Raw genomic sequence first — 23,719 nt, 5'->3', positions numbered from 1 at the left:
GGTTCCCTACAGAAGATTGCCGTAGAAGCACTAAATTGGATAGGACTGTAATCCCAGTTGCCTTGATTACTCCCTCTTGGCCATTCGCTCTCATCCTGCCTTGTCTCCCAGGGCTCTTTCTTGCTTCTCTCACTGGGACAGAATAGATTTCTATTATTCATGTTACCATGTTCCCCAGAAGACTGAATGTGGAGTCAATTCCCTATTTTTGGTTCACTGTAAAGGAAAAAGAACATAATGACTGGAAATGAAGCAGATGAATTTATAGGAATAGATTTATTTCTTTAGGGTAACTGGAATCTAGTCACAGGTAAGTTTGTATGGTCTAAGAGGACAAACTGTTTTGTCTGGATTTATGTTTGAAGCTATAGCTGTAACCTTGAGTCTACCCTCTGAACTTCCACTCCTTTGTCACCCTTTGTAACAAAACCTAGTTCCAGGCCCTGAATATATCTTATGTGGAAGAATGGTGTTCCTATAGACCACATTTGGAGATACCTAGATATTATGGTATTCTTTACTGACTAGTGACTCTGACTCCAAAAAAAATTTGATCACCTCACTGGTTTAAGTTAGGGGTCAGGGCAAGAGTGACAATCTAACTTGAGTCAGGGAGGTAGGGGCTGCTGGAAAGTCCTAATCTCTGATAGAAGTATCTATGTTATCTAAGCTGGGAGCTCTGGATGTGTTGATTATCTCTGTCCTTAATCATTCCCATCCTGAAGTTTGAAAGATCAATTTACTAAATAATCTCTAAAGGAAATTTGATGGGGAGTATTGAAAAAGAAAATAAACTATAAATTTGAGCTGACCCAGGGTCAAATGAATGGAATTTCCATAAATAACCCAAGATATAGATACTATTTGCCAATAAAAAAAGTGAATTCATGTTAAGAAAAATAGAAAGAGGAATGTTTAGTTTCCCAGAACTCTAGAAACAATGTCCAATACAGTATACATCCAGTCCACATGTGGCTATCAGTGCTTGAAATGTGGCTAGTCAGAATTAAGATGTGCTGCATGTATAAAATGTGCCTGATTTTGAAGACTTAATGCAAAAACAAAAAGAATGTCAAAGCTCTTTAACAGTTTTTCAGATTGATACATGTTGAAGTGATAACACTTTGGATTTATTGAGGTAAATAACACATTATTAAAATTAATTTCATGTATTTCCTTTGAGTTTTTTAAGGTAGCTACTAGAGATGCAAAATTATGTATGTGGCTCACAATGTATTTCTGTTGGAACTGCTGCTAGAGATTATATAGCAAATATGGAAACTGAAAGGCAATATTATTGATTAGGCAATATGGAGAAACAGATATATTTTTTCCAATTTCAAAATCTGCCTTCAAATATTTACACTTAATTTACCTTCTTACCTCTCAGGAAAGACAGGGAAGTTGGATTTAGGAGGGTTGAACACTGATTAGAACCATTGCCCTTGTTTTTTATTTTTTTTCTTTTCAGCGTAACAGAATTCATTGTTTTTGCACCACACCCAGTGCTCCATGCAATATGTGCCCTCTCTAATACCCACCACCTGGTTCCCCCAACCCCCCACCCCTGCCCCATCAAAACCCTCAGATTGTTTTTCAGAGTCCATAGTCTCTCATGGTTCACCTCCCCTTCCAATTTCCCTCAACTCTCTTCTCCTCTCCATCTCCCAGGACCACTGCCATTGTTGATAAAAACTGGCTTATTTTGGGTATCCTCAAAGCATGGAAAACAAAGTGTCACTGAACATGTCACTCAGCATTCTGAGATAAGCCTTAGCATGGCAGCCATATAAAGTTTATCTCAGAAATGTCTTAAATGCTCATAACGGGTTAGGGTGTACCAGGCCAGGAGTCCATGTGAACTTGGGTTCAGTGTTTGTGACTGGGTTTATGACTGATGGATAATCCACATGGAATCAGATGAAGGTAGCGGTTGTTACTACCCCTCACTCTTTGGTAGTGGTGTTGGACTAAAACTGTTGACTCCTGCAATTTCTTGTTCTTATTCCTACTGTTTGCCCAAGATATTAGAAGACTTTTTTATACCTTCTTTTCTCAAAGTATGTTCTTTTTTAGACTTCTCTAAGATGCTATTTCCTATATAAATGATAGCCATGACTCTACTGCAGTCTTTTTTTATTGTGTTATATTAGTCACCATAAAATATATCATTAGCTTTTGATGTATTGAAGTCTTTAGGTATTTCATGTTGATGCATGTAGTCCTGATTTCTCCCTTCCCTGTGATGTCATCTCTTGGAAGAGGAACAGGGGTATGCATTTTTGCAGGGCTTATGGTTGATCTGCTCTATCAATAGAGTCTGCATATGTGTCTTGGTATAATAGGTGGTACTAGCATAGTTGGTAGCTGTAGATTCAGACTTCATAATTTCAAAGCATGGCTACACCACTGTGATTTTAATAAAATGACTTTACTTACTCTTGCCTTTGTTTCCTCATATGTAAAATTGGACTATCAATGGTGTTTTGTTATAGGAGGATGATCGTGTAATTTATCAACCAAGTTGGGAAACTATTAAGAGTGTGTAAGGGCTTAAATGGGAATTATCCCAGGCAAATAGGAAATATGGTCATTCTACTATCATCCTACTTACAGGATTTTTAACAGGATGGATGAGTTCATATTTATAAAGTACTTAGGAGGAGATTATACAAAGTAAAATAAGTCAAGCAGAGAAAGACAATTATCATATGGTTTTACTTATATATAGAACATAAGGAATAGTGTGGGAGACTAGCGGGGAAGGGAGGGAAAACTGAGTGGGAAGAACTCTGAGAGGGAGACAAACCAGGAGAGACTCTGGACTCTAGGAAACAAACTGAAGGTTACAAAAGGCAAAGGGATGCAGGGATGGGGTAGCCAGGTGTTAGGTATTAAGGAGGGCATGCACACATGGGGCACTGGGTGTTATATGAACTAATGAACACTACATCAAAAACTAATGATGTACTATATGGTGGCTAACTGAACATAATAAAAAAAGAATAGTGGCAGACACTTAACTATTTTTGCTTTTTGAGTCAGGATTTATTATTTATTTTTTAATTTATTTTTAATTTATTTTCAGCATAACAGTATTCATTATTTTTGCACCACACCCAGTGCTCCATGCAATCCGTGCCCTCTATAATACCCACCACCTGATACCCCGACCTCTCACTCTCCGACACTTCAAAACCCTCAGATTGTTTTTCAGAGTCCATAGTCTCTCATGGTTCACCTTCCCTTCCAATTTTCCCCAACTCCCTTCTCCTCTCTAACTCTCTATGTCCTCCATGCTATTTGTTATGCTCCACAAATAAGTGACTTATTTTTGGAACTATTATTATTTTTAAGTGATTCTATGAAAAATAAGTTACTTCCCCATGCATATTCTTATTGTTTAGATGGATTTATTCTTGTCTTACCCTTTAAGGTTTTCTGAAGTGTCAGTAATGAGTAGGACACTTTATATGGCTTCACCCAGCAACTACTCCACTGCTCCAGTTTCTGAATTCCTCCTCATTTGCTTCCCTAACTACCAGAGTTGGCAGCACTGGCTGTCCCTGCCTCTCAGCCTCCTCTTCCTCCTGGCCATGGGGGCTAATGTCACTCTGCTGATCACCATCTGGCTGGAGGCCTGTCTTCATGAGCCCATGTACTACCTGCTCAGCCTCCTCTCTCTGTTGGACATCATGCTTTGCCTTACTGTCATCCCCAAGGTCCTGGCCATCTTCTGGTTTGACAGTAAATCCATCAGCTTCTCAGCCTGCTTTCTCCAGATGTTCATCATGAATAGTTTTCTGACCATGGAGTCCTGCACATTCATGGTCATGGCCTATGACCGCTATGTGGCCATCTGCCATCCACTACGATACCCAACCATCATCACTGACCAATTTGTGATTAAAGCTACGATCTTTGTTGTGGCCCGGAATGGCCTTCTTACTATGCCTATCCCCATACTTTCTTCCCAGCTCAGATATTGTGCAGAGAACATCATCAAGAATTGTATTTGCACTAACCTGTCTGTGTCCAAACTCTCCTGTGATGACATCACCTTCAACCGGCTCTACCAGTTTGTGGCAGGCTGGACCCTACTGGGCTCAGACCTCATCCTTATTGTTCTGTCCTACTCCTTCATCCTGAAAGCTGTGCTAAGGATCAAGGCTGAGGGTGCTATGGCCAAAGCTCTAGGCACTTGTGGTTCCCACTTTATCCTCATCATCTTCTTCAGCACAGTCCTGCTGGTTCTGGTCATCACTAACGTGGCCAGGAAGAAGATTCCCCCAGATGTTCCGATCCTGCTCAACATCCTGCACCACCTCATCCCCCCAGCTCTGAACCCCATTGTTTATGGTGTGAGAACCAAGGAGATCAAGCAAGGAATCCAGAAGCTGCTGCGAAGGTTGTAAGAGGTAAAAATGGGTGAGAGCTAACCTGGGGAATTGAAATTGATGATGGGGAATAGTTTTCATGATGAATAGGAAATTTAGTTACTTCAGGAATAAGTTTGGATTTTTCATTCTCCAAATTTTCAGTTGATTATTGGGATATTCTTATCCTGACTCCTACTTTCCCTGCACTGACTGGAACCTTAGTTTTTTTGCATTCTGATGTTATCTGGAAATTTCTTTTAACCTCAGCTGTGTGAGAGAGACTTGTCAAGTTATATATAAGTACAGGGTATTAATTAGAGTGAATCTCTTTTCAATAAAGAAACAATAGTATTCTAGTCACTTTCAGTTCCTCTCAGTTTCCTCAATTGCTTAATACTTAGATACGTATTAGACCACTTGGTTCTACCTGACACAGTTCCAAATGGTTTTGTGTCATGAATGGATCTCCTGTGAAGTTAAAGAAGTTGGCTCTAAACCTTTGATTCTTACAGTGAGAGAATGATATGTATCACCCACTGCCTCCTGTAAGCCCTGACAGATATTGTTAATATATTTATCTATTGCCACTTCTCTGGATTATGAATTTCCTGGAGTTCTTTACTTATTTTTAATGAATTAAAAAATACTAAGATGACTCATTTTTCTATGTGTGCATTTTGTTTTAAGTGAAAGTGTGTGTCCTGTTTTCACTAACTTGTGTCTACATCCCCTCCTATCTCACTTTTCTATCAGATTTCAGGCACTATCTATATCCCCAATTTTTCCTGCTGATCTTAGATATACAGTTAAGTCGACTTATTCATTCTACTTTCAGCTCTGTTTTATCAATCCTCATAGTCTGTGCTGGTGCCAATATAACATCCTATGGGATCCAGACAACCATATTAGTGGGTTATTTGAACAAGGACAGGTGTGTTTAATTCTTTTCAGTTTCCTTCCAGATCATGCCCTGAAAATGGTGGGGATTCATGTATTAGACAATATCTCTTGGGATTAATTTGCATTGGCAACAGAGTCACCTCTTTATTATTATTTTTTTAATTATTATATTTTTATTTTTTAAACAGGAAATTAGATAAAGAAGGTATGGTCCATATTTACAATGGAATATTACACCTCCATCAGAAAGGATGAATACCCAACTTTTAAAAAAATTTTTTTCAGTGATCCAAAATTCATTATTTATGCACCACACCCAGTGCTCCATGCAACATGTGCCCTCCTTAATACTCACCACCAGGCTCACTCAACCCACCTCCCCTCCAAAACCCTCAGTTTGTTTCTCAGTGTCCATAGTGTCTCATGGTTTGTCTCCACTTCCGGTTTCCCCCAACTCACTTCTCCTCTCCATCTCCCAATGTCCTCTGTGTTATTCCTTATGTTCCACAAGTAAGTGAAACCATATGGTAATTGACTCTCTCTGCTTGACTTATTTCATTCAGCATAATCTCCTCCAGTCCTGTCCACATTGATACAAAAGTTGGGAACTCATCCTTTCTGAGGGAAGCATAATACTCCATCAGAATATATGTATATATATGTATATATATATGGACCATATTGTATTATGGACCATATCTTCTTTATCTATTTGTCTGTTGAAAGGCATCTTTGTTCTTTCCACCATTTGGTGACTATGGCCGTTGCTGCTATGAACATTGGTGTACAGATGGCCCTTCTTTTCACTACATCTGTATCTTTGGGGTAAATACTCAGTAGTGCAATTGCAGGGTGATAGGGAAGCTCTATTTTTACTTTCTTAGGAATCTCCACACTGTTTTCCAAAGTGGCTGCACCAACTTGCATTCCCACCAACAGTGTAAGAGGGTTCCCTTTTCTCCACATCCTCTCCAACATACGTTGTTTCCTGTCTTGTTAATTTTGGCCATTCTAACTTGTGTAAGGTGGTATCTCAATGTGGTTTTGATTTGAATCTCCCTGATGGCTAGTGATGATGAACATTTTTTCAGATGTCTGATAGCCATTTGTATGTCTTTGGAGAAGTGTCTGTTCATGTCTTCTGCCCATTTATTGACGTGGTTATCAGTTTGTAATACCCAATTTTTGTATCAACATGGACAGGCCTGGAGAAGATTATGCTGAGTGAAATAAGTCAAGCAGAGAGAGTCAATTTTATTATATGGTTTCACTTACTTGTGGAATGTGAGAAATAACACAGAGGACATTGGGAGAAGGAGATGAGAAGGGTGCTGGGGGAAATTGGAGGAGGAGATAAACCATGAGAGACTGTGGATTCTGAGAAACAAACTGAGGGTTTTGGAGGGGAGGTGGGTGGGGGGTTGGGTGAGCCTGGTCGTGGGCATTAAAGAGGGCACATATTGCATGGAGCATTGGGTGTGATGCATAAAAAATGAATCTTGGAACACTGGAAAAATAAAATAAAGTTTAACAGAGTCCCCTTTTGGATACTGAGAGCCTCACATATAAGAGCCATTTGAGAATGTCTTCTAACATAGCTGATCTATGATGTACCTAGCCATTCTTGGAAAATTTACAAACTAATTTATCATTCCTATAGCATTGTCTTTAACCAAAATAATAGCTTTTATCCACTCTCTTTTCTCTTTTCCACAGCTCCAAAGACTGATCCTAACCAAACAATGTCCTAGTCACCCATCATTCCATTGTTCCTAGCTCATTATTTTCAGATTATACCCATTGATATATATATATATTTTTTTTTTTCACTTAATGTTTAATGTTTATTAATACTTCAACCCTTTTGAGCTGGCAGTGGGTAAGATATAACCAGGCAACAGAATTTAACAGCATGCAAATTTAGGAACACACACACATACACACACAGTATAAGCATCAGTTAGCTATTGTGGCAATAATGCTGTGTAACAAGAAACTAAAACATTTTCAAAAAATTTCAAGACATTGAATGATTTATTCACTTCCATGGGAGATAACAAAAGGACCTTCCTTAGCTAGGGGCTGCAGTGTGTCTGTTAATTTCAGCTGGGCTCTGTTACATGTCTCTGGTTCTGCTTATGTGGGTCACAACAGCTAAAGAAGCATTCTTTCATACTCCAGTTCTTTGAGTCTTTTGTATATGTTTCTCATTCACCTTGGATCAGCATATTATCCAGAAATATCCTTCCAGTAGCAATGACAGAATCCCAAGAATGCCTCTTAGTTCATCTTCTTGTCTTTAGCCATTGAATCAACAAGGTGTAGCTTGGTAAGAATCTTGATTCAGTTTCTGCAGGTATGTTGTGAGTTACGTAACAGTGTGGGCCACCTATGGAAGCCGTGTTAGCTGGTGTGGCACATATGCATACCTGAAAGGTCTGGGTGACAAACTGGAGGCCCTTAGGGATCTCCAGACTGATGCCTTTTTTTTTTTTAAACTGATATTACATATTTTATTGGTTAGATATAACATTATGTTATTTGCCAAGCTCCTATTCAATTTTTCTTTCGTTTTGTCCAAAACTTCCATGAAAAGAAAATATTTCCAATAAAAAATTGCACTAATTATTAACAGTAAAATTTCTATTCATCTACTCATCATAGGTACTGCTTTAAGAAATTTACATAACTCCACAAAGAATGTACTTATTTTCTATTCCATGAATAGAAACACTGGTGGGTTGTTTTTAAATTAGTGTTAGAATAATTTTTTTTTAAATTTTACATTTTATTTTATTTTTTTTTAAAATAATTTATATTTTTTATTTTTTATAAACATATATTTTTATCCCCAGGGGTACAGGTCTGTGAATCACCAGGTTTACACACTTCACAGCACTCACCCAAGCACATACCCTCCCCAATGTCCATAATCCCACCCCCTTCTCCCAAACCCCCTCCCCCCGGCAACTCTCAGTTTGTTTTGTGAGATTAAGAGTCACTTTTGTTTTGTCTCCCTCCCAATCCCATCTTCTTTCATTTATTCTTCTCGTACCCACTTAAGCCCCCATGTTGCATCACCACTTCCTCATATCAGGGAGATCATATGATAGTTGTCTTTCTCTGCTTGACTTATTTCGCTAAGCATGATATGCTCTAGTTCCATCCATGTTGTCGCAAATGGCAAGATTTCATTTCTTTTGATGGCTGCATAGTATTCCATTGTGTATATATACCACATATTCTTGATCCATTCATCTGTTGATGGACATCTAGGTTCTTTCCATAGTTTGGCTATTGTGGACATTGCTGCTATAAACATTCGGGTACACGTGCCCCTTTGGATCACTACGTTTGTATCTTTAGGGTAAATACCCAATAGTGCAATTGCTGGGTCATAGGGCAGTTCTATTTTCAACATTTTGAGGAACCTCCATGCTGTTTTCCAGAGAGGTTGCACCAGCTTGCATTCCCACCAACAGTGTAGGAGGGTTCCCCTTTCTCTGCATCCTCGCCAGCATCTGTCAGTGGTGATTTTAGCCATTCTGACTGGTGTGAGGTGATATCGCATTGTGGTTTTGATTTGTATTTCCCTGATGCCGAGTGATATGGAGCACTTTTTCATGTGTCTGTTGGCCATCTGGATGTCTTCTTTGCAGAAATGTTTGTTCATGTCCTCTGCCCATTTCTTGATTGGATTATTTGTTCTTTGGGTGTTGAGTTTGCTAAGTTCTTTATAGATTCTGGACACTAGTCCTTTATCTGATATGTCGTTTGCAAATATCTTCTCCCATTCTGTCAGTTGTCTTTTGATTTTGTTAACTGTTTCCTTTGCTGTGCAAAAGCTTTTGATCTTGATGAAATCCCAGTAGTTCATTTTTGCCCTTGCTTCCCTTGCCTTTGGCGTTGTTCCTAGGAAGATGTTGCTGCGGCTGAGGTCGAAGAGGTTGCTGCCTGTGTTCTCCTCAAGGATTTTGATGGATTCCTTTTGCACATTTAGGTCCTTCATCCATTTTGAGTCTATTTTTGTGTGTGGTATAAGGAAATGGTCCAATTTCATTTTTCTGCATGTGGCTGTCCAATTTTCCCAGCACCACTTATTGAAGAGGCTGTCTTTTTTCCATTGGACATTCTTTCCTGCTTTGTCGAGGATTAGTTGACCATAGAGTTAAGGGTCTATTTCTGGGCTCTCTATTCTGTTCCATTGATCTATGTGTCTGTTTTGTGCCAGTACCATGCTGTCTTGATGATGACAGCTTTGTAATAGAGCTTGAAGTCCGGAATTGTGATGCCACCAAGGTTGGCTTTCTTTTTCAATATCCCTTTGGCTATTCGAGGTCTTTTCTGGTTCCATATAAATTTTAGCATTATTTGTTCCATTTCTTTGAAAAAGATGGATGGTACTTTGATAGGAATTGCATTAAATGTGTAGATTGCTTTAGGTAGCATAGACATTTTCACAATATTTATTCTTCCAATCCAGGAGCATGGAACATTTTTACATTTCTTAGTGTCTTCCTCAATTTCTTTCATGAGTACTTTATAGTTTTCTGAGTATAGATTCTGTGTCTCTTTGGTTAGGTTTATTCCTAGGTATCTTATGGTTTTGGGTGCAATTGTAAATGGGATTGACTCCTTAATTTTTCTTTCTTCTGTCTTGCTGTTGGTGTAGAGAAATGCAACTGATTTCTGTGCATTGATTTTATATCCTGACACTTTACTGAATTCCTGTATAAGTTCTAGCAGTTTTGGAGTGGAGTCTTTTGGGTTTTCCACATATAGTATCATATCATCTGCGAAGAGTGATAATTTAACTTCTTCTTTGCCGATTTGGATGCCTTTAATTTCCTTTTGTTTTCTGATTGCTGAAGTTAGGACCTCTAGTACTATGTTGAATAGCAGTGGTGATAATGGACATCCCTGCCGTGTTCCTGACATTAGCGGAAAAGCTTTCAGTTTTTCTCCATTGAGAATGACATTTGCGGTGGGTTTTTCATAGATGGCTTTGATGATATTGAGGTATGTGCCCTCTATCCCTACACTTTGAAGAGTTTTGATCAGGAAGGGATGCTGTACTTTGTCAAATGCTTTTTCAGCATCTATTGAGAGTATCATATGGTTCTTGCTCTTTCTTTTATTGATGTGTTGTATCACATTGACTGATTTGCGGATGTTGAACCAACCTTGCAGCCCTGGAATAAATCCTACTTGGTCGTGGTGAATAATCTTTTTAATGTACTGTTGAATCCTATTGGCTAGTATTTTGTTGAGTATTTTCGCATCTGTGTTCATCAAGGATATTGGTCTATAGCTCTCTTTTTTGGTGGGATCCTTGTCTGGTTTGGGGATCAAGGTGATGCTGGCCTCATAAAATGAGTTTGGAAGTTTTCCTTCCATTTCTATTTTTTGGAACAGTTTCAGGAGAATAGGAATTAGTTCTTCTTTAAATGTTTGGTAGAATTCCCCCGGGAAGCCGTCTGGCCCTGTGCTTTTGTTTGTTTGGAGATTTTTAATGACTGTTTCAATCTCCTTACTGGTTATGGGTCTGTTCAGGCTTTCTATTTCTTCCTGGTTCAGTTGTGGTAGTTTATATGTTTCTAGGAATGCATCCATTTCTTCCAGATTGTCAAATTTATTGCCGTAGAGTTGCTCATAGTATGTTCTTATAATATTTTGTATTTCTTTGGTGTTAGTTGTGATCTCTCCTCTTTCATTCATGATTTTATTTATTTGGGTCCTTTCTCTTTTCTTTTTGATAAGTCGGGCCAGGGGTTTATCAATTTTATTAATTCTTTCAAAGAACCAGCTCCTAGTTTCGTTGATTTGCTCTATTGTTTTTTTGGTTTCTATTTCATTGATTTCTGTTCTGATCTCTATGATTTCTCTTCTCCTGCTGGGCTTAGGGTTTCTTTCTTGTTCTTTCTCCAGCTCCTTTAGGTGTAGGGTTAGGTTGTGTACCTGAGACTTTTCTTGTTTCTTGAGAAAGGCTTGTACCGCTATATATTTTCCTCTCAGGACTGCCTTTGTTGTGTCCCACAGATTTTGAACCGTTGTATTTTCATTATCATTTGTTTCCATGATTTTTTTCAATTCTTCTTTAATTTCCCGGTTGACCCATTCATTCTTTAGAAGGATGCTCTTTAGTCTCCATGTATTTTGGTTCTTTTCAAAATTCCTTTTGTGGTTGAGTTCTAGCTTTAGAGCATTGTGGTCTGAAAATATGCAGGGAATGATCCCAATCTTTTGATACCGGTTGAGTCCTGATTTAGGACCGAGGATGTGATCTATTCTGGAGAATGTTCCATGTGCACTAGAGAAGAATGTGTATTCTGTTGCTTTGGGATGAAATGTTCTGAATATATCTGTGATGTCCATCTGGTCCAGTGTGTCGTTTAAGGCCTTTATTTCCTTGCTGATCTTTTGCTTGGATGATCTGTCCATTTCAGTGAGGGGAGTGTTAAAGTCCCCTATTATTATTGTATTATTGTTGATGTGTTTCTTTGATTTTGTTATTAATTGGTTTATATAGTTGGCTGCTCCCACGTTGGGGGCATAGATATTTAAAATTGTTAAATCTTCTTGTTGGACACACCCTTTGAGTATGATATAGTGTCCTTCCTCATCTCTTATTATAGTCTTTGGCTTAGAATCTAATTGATCTGATATAAGGATTGCCACTCCTGCTTTCTTCTGATGTCCATTAGCATGGTAAATTCTTTTCCACCCCCTCACTTTAAATCTGGAGGAGTCTTCGGGCTTAAAATGAGTTTCTTGTAGGCAACATATAGATGGGTTTTGTTTTTTTATCCATTCTGATACCCTGTGTCTTTTGACAGGGGCATTTAGCCCATTAACATTCAGGGTAACTATTGAGAGATATGAATTTAGTGCCATTGTTTTGCCTGTAAGGTGACTGTTACTGTATATGGTCTCTTTTCCTTTCTGATCTACCACTTGTAGGCTCTCTCTTTGCTTAGAGGACCACTTTCAAGATTTCCTGTAGAGCTGGTTTGGTGTTTGCAAATTCTTTCAGTTGTTGTTTGTCCTGGAAGCTTTTAATCTCTCCTTCTATTTTCAATGATAGCCTAGCTGGATATAGTATTCTGGGCTGCATGTTTTTCTCATTTAGTGCTCTGAAAATATCATGCCAGCTCTTTCTGGCCTGCCAGGTCTCTGTGGATAAGTCAGCTGCCAATCTAATATTTTTACCATTGTATGTTACAGACTTCTTTTCCCAGGCTGCTTTCAGGATTTTCTCTTTGTCACTGAGACTTGTAAATTTTACTATTAGGTGACGGGGTGTGGGCCTATTCTTATTGATTTTGAGGGGCGTTCTCTGAACCTCCTGAATTTTGATGCTCGTTCCCTTTGCCATATTGGGGAAATTCTCCCCAATAATTCCTTCCAGTATACCTTCTGCTCCCCTCTCTCTTTCTTATTCTTCTGGAATCCCAATTATTCTAATGTTGTTTCGTCTTATGGTGTCACTTATCTCTCGAATTCTCCCCTCGTGGTCCAGTAGCTGTTTGTCCCTCTTTTGCTCAGCTTCTTTATTCTCGGTCATTTGGTCTTCTATATCACTAATTCTTTCTTCTGCCTCATTTATCCTAGCAGTGAGAGCCTCCATTTTTGATTGCACCTCATTAATAGCTTTTTTGATTTCAACTTGGTTAGATTTTAGTTCTTTTATTTCTCCAGAAAGGGCTTTTATATCTCTCGAGAGGGTTTCTCTAATATCTTCCATGCCTTTTTCGAGCCCAGCTAGAACCTTGAGAATTGTCATTCTGAACTCTAGATCTGACATATTACCAATGTCTGTATTGATTAGGTCCCTAGCCTTCGGTACTGCTTCTTGTTCTTTTTTTTGTGTTGAATTTTTCCGTCTTGTCATTTTGTCCAGATAAGAGTATATGAAGGGACAAGTAAAATACTAAAAGGGTGGCAACAACCTCAGGAAAATATGCTTTAACCAAATTAGAAGAGATCCAAAATCGTGAGGGGGGAAAAAGGGGATAAAAAGAGGTTCAAAAAGGAAGAAAAAGAAAAAAAAACAAAAAAGAAAAAGAAAAGAAAAGAATTTAAAAAAAAAAGAAAACACCTAAGAAAAATATAAAAAAGAAAAAATATATATATTAGATAAACTATTAAAAAATCGTTAAAAAAGAAAAAGGTCACAGTTAAAAAAAAAATTTTACCCGAAGGCGAGAAAAAAAAAACAAAAAATGAAAAAGAAAAAAAATTAAATTAACTGCAAGACTAAAAAAAATCACAGGGAAAAAGCCATGAGTTCCGTGCTTTGCTTTCTCCTCCTCTAGAATTCTGCTGCTCTCCTTGTTATTGAAACCGCAATCTTTGGTAGGTGAACTTGGTCTCGGCCGGATTTCTTGTTGATCTTCTGGGGAGGGGCCTGTTGTAGTGATTCTCAAGTGTCTTTGCCCCAGGCGGAATTACACCGCCCTTACCCAGGGCCGGGGTGAGTAATCTGCTTGGGTTTGCTTTCAGGAGCTTTTGTTCCCTGAGCGCTTTCCGTAGAGTTCCGGAGGACAGGAATACAAATGGCGGCCTCCTGGTCTCCGGCCCGGAGGAGCCGAGAGCCCAGGGCCGCACCCCTCAGTGCGAGGTCAGAGAACCGCGCCCAGTTACTCCCGTCTGCCTGACCTCCGAGCTCACTGAGCCTGCGACCGGTTCAAGGTCACCCCGAGCTGCGAGCTTACTGTCGGCTCTGTCTCTGTAGCTGGCTTTCCCGTTCCAATACCCGCAAGCTCTGCGACACTCAGACACCCCCGATCCTTCTGTGACCCTGTGGGACCTGAGGCCATGCTGACCCTGTGTGGGCTTTGCACCGGGTAGCCTCTGGAGCGATGTCCCTCAGCGGAACAGACTTTTAAAAGTCCTGTTTTTGTGCGCGGTTGCTCCGCCGCTTGCCGGGAGCCGGCCCCTCCCCCCGGGGTCTATCTTCCCGTCGCTTTGGATTCACTTCTCCGCCGGTCCTACCTTTCAGAAAGTGGTTGTTTTTCTGTTTCCAGAATTGCTGTGCTTCTTCTCTCCATCTGCCGATGGATTTTCAGGTGTTTGCAATCTTTAGATAAGCTATCTAGCTGATCTCCAGCTAGCTGAAGTAGTCTCAGCCTGCTACTTCTCCGCCATCTTGACTCCTCCTGATATATACATATTTTTTTAATTTTTAATTTTTTATAAACATATATTTTTATCCCAGCGGTACAGGTCTGTGAATCACCAGGTTTACACACTTCACAGCATTCACCAAAGCACATACCCTCCCCAATGTCCATAATCCCTCCCCCTTCTCCCAAACCCCCTCCCCCCAGCAGCCCTCAGTTTGCTTTTTGAGATTAAGAGTCTCTTAGGGTTTGTCTCCCTCCCAATACCATCTTGTTTCATTGATTCTTCTCCTACCCACTTAAGCCCCCATGTTGCATCACCACTTCCTCATATCAGGGAGATCATATGATAGTTGTCTTTCTCTGCTTGGCTTATTTCGCTAAGCATGATACGCTCTAGTTCCATCCATGTTGTCACAAATGGCAAGATTTCATTTCTTTTGATGGCTGCATAGTATTCCATTGTGTATATATACCACATCTTCTTGAACCATTCATCTGTTGATTGACATCTAGGTTCTTTCCATAGTTTGGCTATTGTGAACATTGCTGCTATAAACATTCGGGTGCTCATGCCCCTTTGGATCACTACCATTGATATTTTTTCTTAAAGTTTATGTTCAAGAATCTCCTTCCGTATAGAAAACCAGTACCAGTGTCTTCATTTGACAAACTGCAAGTCTCACTTTTTAAAAAATTTTAATTAATTTCTTTATTTTCAGTATAACAGTATTCATTATTTTTTCACCACACCCAGTGCTCCATGCAATCCATGCCCTCTATAATACCCACCACCTGGTACCCCAACCTCCCAACCCCCTGCCATTCAAACCCCCCAGATTGTTTTTCAGAGTCCATAGTCTCTCATGGTTTACCTCCCCTTCCAATTTACCCCAATGCCCTTCTCCTCTCTAACACCCCTTGTCCTCCATGATATTTGTTATGCTCCGCAAATAAGTGAAACCATATGATAATTGACTCTCTCTGCTTGACTGATTTCACTCAGCATAATCTCTTCCAGTCCTGTCCATGTTGCTACAAAAGTTGGGTATTCATCCTTTCTGATGGAGGCATAATGCTCCATAGTGTATATGGACCACATCTTCCTTATCCATTCGTCCGTTGAAGGGCATCTTGGTTCTTTCCACAGTTTGGCGACCGTGGCCATTGCTGCTATAAACATTGGGGGTACAGATGGCCCTTATTTTCATGACATCTGTATCTTTGGGGTAAATACCCAGGAGTGCATAGACCAGTGGAACAGAGTAGAGAGCCCAGATATAGACCCTCAACTCTATGGTCAATTAATCTTTGACAAAACAGGGAAAAATATACAGTGGAAAAAAGACAGTCTCTTCAATAAATGGTGCTGGGAAAACTGGGCAGCTATATGTAGAAGAATGAAGCTCGACCATTCTCTTACACCATACACAAGGACAAACTCAAAATGGATAAAAGACCTCAACGTGATACAGGAGTCCATCAGAATCCTAGAGGAGAACATAGGCAGTAATCTCTTTGATATCAGCCACAGCAACTTCTTTCAAGATATGTCTCCAAGGGCAAAGGAAACAAAAGCGAAAATAAACTTTTGGGACTTCATCAAAATCAAAAGCTTCTGCACAGCAAAGGAAACAGTCAAAAAAAAACAAAGAGGCAACCCACAGAATGGGAGAAAATATTTGCAAATGACAGTACAGATCAAAGGTTGATATCCAGGGTCTATAAAGAACTCCTCAAACTCAACACACACAAAACAGATAATCATATCAAAAAATGGGCAGAAGATATGAACAGGCACTTCTCCAATGAAGACATACAAATAGCTATCAGACACATGAAAAAATGTTCATCATTGCTAGCCCTCAGGGAGATTCAAATTAAAACCACATTGAGATATCACCTTACACCAGTTAGAATGGCCAAAATTAGCAAGACAGGAAACAACATGTGTTGGAGGAGATGTGGAGAAAGGGGAACCCTCTTACATTGTTGGTGGGAATGCAAGTTGCTGCAGCCTCTTTGGAAAGCAGTGTGGAGATTCCTCAGAAAGTAAAAATAGAACTTCTGTATGACCCTGCAAGTCTCAATTTAAACACCACCTTCTTTACAATCCTTCCCTTTATTCACCCCAGCAGAAGTAATCTATCTTAAGCAATATTTGTATCTCCCTCTAACACTAGATTATGAATTCCCGAGTCTGTTGAGAGTTATTCATCTTCTTAACTTTATTTACTTATGGCTAGTAGCACTATTATTTACATATCTTAGTTATTTTTGTTGAGCTAAAGTGAATAATTTATACATGCACATCTTGTTTATTATTTCTTCTGAAAATTAAGGGAAAGATCAAGTTGTTAATATAATGTGTTCTTCCCAAAGCACTTTACAAAAAACCTTATATAACTCATGTTCATGTTGAACTTATATAACATAGTTCCTAATATTGCTTCTCTTGGATGAGATAAGACTGAATCTTTATTTATTTGAACGTGAGGTATACCAGTTGGTACTGACTGGATGTGTAATTTTTGACTCACTGATCTGAGCTCTCATTTTCTCATTTCAGAATAGTGATAATAGGCCTTTTATTATGTAATTTATATGATTATTGAGTGACCCACTCTAGGAAAAGTTTTCAACCAGAGAATAAAACATCTTAAGAACTTATAAATGGGAACCCATTTTATTATTTTCTTATAAACACTGATTTCTCTCATGTCTTCAAAAGAAGATGCTCTTCATTGTCTTATACACCATGACACATTTCAGAAGTGCTCTTCCCTGCTCTGTGTGTCATTCCTGGTCCTCAGTGCAATTTCTTGAATTATTGTGCATTACTGACTTTTAAAATCCTTTCCTTATTGAAACCTCATGATGTTGTGCGATGGCACACTCAGTCATTCCTTGTTCTAAGTAATCTTTTAAAATCTTGGTCCTGCCACCTCATTTCAGATGTTGGCAGTTGCCTAAGAGTCTGGCTGGAATGCATACAGACTAAAAGCACTTCTCTTCACAATGAAAGCCTGGAGGGATCTCAAGAGAGCCAGTGAAGAACATGTACTCACAGATTCACTACCTGTATTTCTATAATTTTTCATGTCACTATTTCATTTTTTATTAGTTTTTTTAAAATTTTCAGCATAATAGTATTCATTATTTTTGCACCATACCCAGTGCTCCATGCAATCTGTGCCCTCTATAATACCCACCACCTGGTACCACAACCCCTCCCCCCACTTCAAACCCCTCAGATTGTTTTTCAGAGTCCATAGTCTCTCATGGTTCACCTCCCCTTCCAATTTCCTGCAACTCCTTTCTCCTCTCTAGCTCCCCACGTCCTCCTCCATGCTATTTGTGAGCTCCAAAAATAAGTGAAACCATATGATAATTGACTCTCTCTGCTTGACTTATCTCACTCAGCATAATCTCTTCCAGTCCTGTCCATGTTGCTACAAAAGTTGGGTATTCATCCTTTCTGATGGAGGCATAATACTCCATAGTGTATATGGATCACATCTTCCTTATCCATTTGTCCATTGAAGGGCAACTTGATTCTTTCCACAGTTTGGTGACCATGGCCATTGCTGCTATGAACATTGGGGTACAGATGGCTCTTCTTTTCATGACATCTGTATCTTTGGGGTAAATACCCAGTAGTGCAATGGCAGGGTCATAGGGAAGCTCTATTTTTAATTTCTTGGGGAATCTCCACACTGTTCTCCCAAGAGGCTGCACCAACTTGCATTCCCACCAACAGTGTAAGAGGGTTCCCCTTTCTCCACATCCCCTCCTTGTTAGTATTTTAATGATATATTTTTTCCATTCTTTTGTTTTCAATAATTCTGAAAATATGTCTTTTTTAAGTGACATGAATATATTCAATATAATAGTCTTAGTCTTTTACTTAATACTTGGTCCACTTACATAAATAAAATTGCTGATTGCTTTATAGCTACCATCTTATGATTTGTATATTATCTCACACATTTTAATTTTCTCCTTATTCTTTCTTGTCATTCTTTGGATTAATGAAATTTTTATGCCTTTGGTGATTATCTCTTTTTGTGATTATTTTGGTGATAATCCCAGAATAAAAACTGATATTCTTGACTTACTGCAGTCTATTTAAACACACTGTTTGTAGCGTTCAGGATTCTATCTAGTTGTTTTCTTTTCAGTGACATATTTTCCCTGTGTGAAGATATTTCTAAAACTTAATGTAAGTCAATGATGAGATAAGTCATCATAAAGCACTAATTTTAAAAACTATTTTCCTAGAATGTAGCTAATATGTAAGATGAAGTCATTTGTCTTCCTAAAGTGTGTTTTAACTCCATCTTCCTGATCCCTGTGATATTCCAGATACCCCTAGTGATATTCCTTTCCATTACAAATAGTACATCTCAGTTTATGTAATTCTCAGACACCTCAAAAGAAGCTATGAGCTAATCACTGCTCTTACACTTACTCTGAGTATATATATAGAAATCTCTTTTTAACATTAGGAATGTGTGTGTATCTGCAGGAGGCAGGAACCCATGGGAGCAGGATGCCCCAACCAACTCTTCATATTTCCAGCCACAGGAGAGTGGTGGCTATTATAGGGACAATATCTTCATAAAGTTGTCCAAAGTCACAATATTCTGGTTTCTCTTCAGGCCACATAAATCTTTCCAATTCAACCAAATCCATAAGGAGAAGTCATACATTGCCTGACAGCAGTTGGATGGTCAAACTGTCATTTGGAGCAGAATTTCTCTGTAAGTATTTTTGGGAACAGTACACTGAAAAGCCAAGCACAAGTGATACTTTGAATTTGGTCTTCAACTTAATTCACTATTTATTTAAAAGTATATTATTGTGTCCTCAGATGTTAGTATGTGAAGACCCTGAAGATCACCCACGTCAGAAAAGTATGAGGACATTAGGGTGTCGTCAGCTCAGCTCTGTCTCTGATTATTAGAGGCATATTTTATGTGCCTGAATTTGTGCTAACTGCCACAAAGAAAAATTGTGCATACCTTGTTTCTGACCTTAGTGAGCTTTGGTTCTCCTAGGAAAGGTGGCTAAGAACTACAGATCCAGGCAGAGAAATAAAACCATGAAAAAAGAACCAATAGAATTCCCAAGGTGTCCCTGGAGGAAGACCATTCCATGCTCATGGATCAGAATAATATACATTGTTAAAATGTCTATACTGTCTAGAGCAATCTATACTTTTAGTGCCATTCCGATAATTTTTCAAAGCATTTTTCAAAGAGTTGGAGCAAACAATCCTAAAATTTTTATGGAATCAGAAGAGACCCTGAATTGCTAAGGGAATGTTGAAAAAGAAAAAGAAAACTGGGGATATCACATTGCTTGATTTCAAGCTTTACTACAAAGCTGTGGTCACCAAGATAGCATGGTACTGGCATAAAAACAGACACATAGGGGCGCCTGGGTGGCTCAGTGGGTTAAAGCCTCTGCTTTCGGCTCAGGTAATGATCCCAGGGTCCTGGGATCGAGCCCCACATCGGGCTCTCTGCTCAGTGGGGAGCCTGCTTCCTCTTCTCTCTCTGCCTGCCTCTCTGCCTACTTGTGATCTCTGTCTGTCAAATAAATAAATAAAATATTAAAAAAAAAAAACAAGCACATAGACCAGTGAAACAGAGGAGAGAGCCCAGATACGGACCATCAATCCTATGGTCAAATAATCTTCGACAAAACAGAAAAAAATATACAGTAGAAAAAAGACAGTCTCTTCAATAAATGGTGTTGGGAAAATTGGACAGCTATGTGTGGCAGATAACTTTTGAATTAGGAGACCAGAGATTGGCCAGAATTGTGCTCAGTTAAGTAAAGATAATGGGAGAAGCAGCCAATGTGATATTGAAGCTGAGCAGAGCTGACGTTAGGACTGGCAGCACGAGGTGGCAGTCTTAGATTAGGGTAGCCTAAATCAGTGGTTAGGTCCATTATGACAGGTGGGTGTAGCTTTGTCATTCTCAAAGCATGGTCCCTGGAAAAGCAGTATTGACATTACCTGGGAACTTGTTAGAAATGTAAATTCTTGGCTCCCCCCCACCCTCAGAACTATTGAATTGGCAATTCTAGAGGTTGGTATCAGCAATCTGTGTTTCAACTAGTTCTCCAGGTGATCTCATTTGAGATCCACTGGTTTAGATAAAGGAGAATCCTGATGAGAAGCCCACACTGTAGATTCAAGGAAAACAAAAAAAAAAACAAACAAACAGCTCTAAACCTTGATTGGGAGATGTGTGTGTGTGTGTGTGTGTGTGTGTGTGCGTGTGCGCGCGTGCTCGTGCAAACGCCTGGGGCACCCCAATAACATGCTGCAAAATCCATCTGTGAAAGGTGGTTTTTCCCCTGCCTCAGAGGAGAACACAGCAGACCCCTGCAACTTCTTCCCATCAGGGTCCGGAATGGTTAAGATACTTGAAAAGAACTGAAGCTCCAGTTGTGCAGTGTCCTGTCTTGGGGGCATATTTCAGTATTCCTTTAGTTCTTCTCTTGTTCTAGAGGCCTCATTTCCTTATTTTTTTCCCCTACCAAGGAAATATAGTGTTTTTTTTTATTTTATTATTTTAAGTTACTTACCAAATATAGATGCAAGTAAGATACTTGCAAGTAAAAGGCAAGTAAGATATCTTTTGTATTTATTATTTTCACCCTGAGGTTTTACCACTATTTTTTTCCCCATTCTGCCTTATTCAGATTTTTACTGAGTGTTAAACAAAAATACTGGTGGTTCACAGAACAGAAAGATATGGAGATGCTAATTTAAAAGAGTTAAGGGTATTATGATGCTTTCAATAATCTGTCAGTTTCATATATCTGACTTGTACTTATTGAGTGCCTGTGATGTCCGCAGATGCATGAGGTCCTTTTCTCTGAGCTATGATAAAAAGACAAGACTCCCTTGCTGACAGATGGAGCACTGACTGTTTGGAAAACAAATAGGAAATATTATTTTATAGTAGAGTATTTTTTAGATGTTTTAATAACAGCAAGCTCAGGATATTTAGGAATCATAGAGAAACAATGGAAAGGGAAAGCATCTAGATATGGATGCAGAAAGAGTAACAAGAAAAAGCATTCCTAAGAGCTGTAACTCTTGGTCCAGATAGGATGGGACAAACAGAAGTTAGTTATTTGAGGGCAAGAGAGTTGATGTAGGAGGAGGATATGACTTGTAAAAACAAAGAGGTGAGACAAAGTTCAAAGCATGTTCTATCAGTGACTCGGTCTATGTGTGGAGTTGGAATATACTTGTGAAGGGAGTTATTCTTTATTCATAAGTTATGAGTGCTAAGGACATTGTTTTAACAAAGAGTAACTTGGACAATTTAAACTTTAGACAGATTTTATGTCAGCAGAACCATGGAGAAACTTGACAGCCTAGAACAGAGGCAGGTACATTGGTTAGGAGGTTACTAATGAAACAGTCAAACCCTGAATTCATGTCTTTTCTTTCAACCAGTTTCAGGGCCACTTGACCGTCATGGTACTATTTCTCAACAACACAGGCACCCAGGTGACTGAATTCCTGATGATCTGCTTCCCAGGAATGCAGGACACACAGCACTGGCTATCTGTTGTCCTGGCTCCCCTCCTGGTTTTGGCCATTGGGGCTAACTCTGTGTTGTTACTCACCATCCAGCAGGAGACATCTCTGCACGAACCCATGTACTACCTGCTTGCCATCCTCTCCATGCTGGATATCATCCTCTGCCTCACTGTCATCCCTAAGGTCAGACCCCACTCTAGATTCACTTCCAGGCACTCATTCATCTTTCTGTGAATAGTATTGTTTTGCTACTGTAAATCCTCCTAACCCTGAAGGCAAACCCTCAAAGAGTTGTCCATACCATCACACTGGGTCCATCACATCTCCCACACATGTCCCCCTTCTCAGTCTCAGTGTCCACTTTTTTTTTTTTAAGGTTTCATTCTTTCCCAACTAATGAGTCCTCTCTCAATGTTTGGGTCAGTGATGTGCCAAGTTTTGACCTTCTTTTGACTACTAGGGAGAGATTCTTCTTGACTCAGAATGACCCCACATTTACATCCAAGAGCTCTAGAATTTACTTTCTAAAAATGTAACTGGATGTATGTTTACATTATATGCTGAGATAAGAATAATAATTGGAAGAGGTTTCTTTCTTTCTTTCTTTCTTTCTTTCTTTCTTTCTTTCTTCTTTTTCTTTCTTTTTTTATTTTTGGAAGAGGTTTCTTATGTGTACAGAGAGATTGGAGGGTATTCAAATATAAGTATTAGACTTACTGAGTTTTGATGTTCTTGTGATGCATTTAGGTGGGCAGATGTGTTCAGCTGGAGTTCAGATAAGAACTCTAAGGTTGACCAAGAGAAGACATCCTAGAAATAAATACTTACAAGCAAAAGGCATGGTCTATAAATGGAGAGAAAAGGGTATAAATATGGCTCTAATTGGGATGCCCTTAGAAAATACTTGAAATTAGGATATTGTACCGGCTGGGATTATGGGGACTGTGGCTTGGGGATGTAGATGGTTGTTGAAACCGTGGGGGTTTCACCAAGTTTAGGGACCCTGGGATGGGAATAGATGCAGTTTTTGAGAATAATGATTCTGGCAGGTCCTGCTCATCTTCTGGTTCAACATGAAGACCATCAGCTTTGCAGGCTGCTTTCTGCAGATGTTCGTCATGAATACATTCCTTCCCATGGAGTCCTCCACCTTTCTGGTCATGGCATATGACCGCTATGTGGCCATTTGCCATCCTCTACGCTACCCATCCATCATCACTGAAAAATTTGTCATTTATGCAGCCATCTTCATTGTCTTTCGCAATTTGCTAGCCACATTACCTACACCAGTTTTGGCTGCCAGGCTCAACTACTGTGCCAGCAATGTGGTAGAGAACTGTATCTGTGCCAACATTTCTGTAGCAAAGCTCTCCTGTGGCGATATTCACCTAAATAAGCTCTACCAGTTTGTAAGTGTTTGGTGTCTACTGGGTTCTGACCTCATGCTAATCTTGCTATCCTACTGCTTTATCCTGAGGGCTGTTATGCGTCTGCAGTCAGGAGGTACAGCCACCAAAGCCTTGAGTACTTGTGGTTCCCATCTCATTCTTATACTTTTCTTCTATACATTGCTGCTAGTATTTATCTTCACAAACAAGGCAAGAAAGAAGGTGCCCTCAGAGGTACCCATTCTTCTCAATGTCTTACACCACCTAATCCCACCAGCCCTGAACCCCATTGTTTATGGAGTACGAACCCAGGAAATCAAGCAAGGGATTATCAAGATACTCAAGTACCAGTTCTGA

General features: G+C 39.4%; 2 protein-coding genes across 2 annotated transcripts; both read left to right on the top strand.

The window, feature by feature from the left end:
* The first annotated feature begins 3,455 nt into the window (after positions 1–3,455).
* LOC101670933 (olfactory receptor 56A4-like) lies at positions 3,456–4,415 on the top strand. The gene has a single exon (XM_004778983.2). The coding sequence runs from the start codon at positions 3,456–3,458 to the stop codon at positions 4,413–4,415; it is 960 nt and encodes a 319-aa protein (XP_004779040.1).
* Positions 4,416–21,908: 17,493 nt separating this feature from the next.
* Positions 21,909–23,719, top strand: LOC101685405 (olfactory receptor 56A4-like). Its single transcript, XM_004779033.1, has 2 exons — positions 21,909–22,157; positions 23,024–23,719. Exons 1-2 carry the CDS (start codon positions 21,909–21,911, stop codon positions 23,717–23,719), a joined length of 945 nt encoding a protein of 314 aa, XP_004779090.1.

The sequence above is a fragment of the Mustela putorius genome, unplaced genomic scaffold (genome assembly GCF_011764305.1).
Source record: "Mustela putorius furo isolate JIRA1106 unplaced genomic scaffold, ASM1176430v1.1 tig00000238_pilon_pilon_pilon, whole genome shotgun sequence".
Taxonomy (NCBI): domain Eukaryota; kingdom Metazoa; phylum Chordata; class Mammalia; order Carnivora; family Mustelidae; genus Mustela; species Mustela putorius.
The sequence above is the reverse complement of the archived record's forward strand: the minus strand, read 5'-3'. Positions and strand labels throughout refer to the sequence as shown.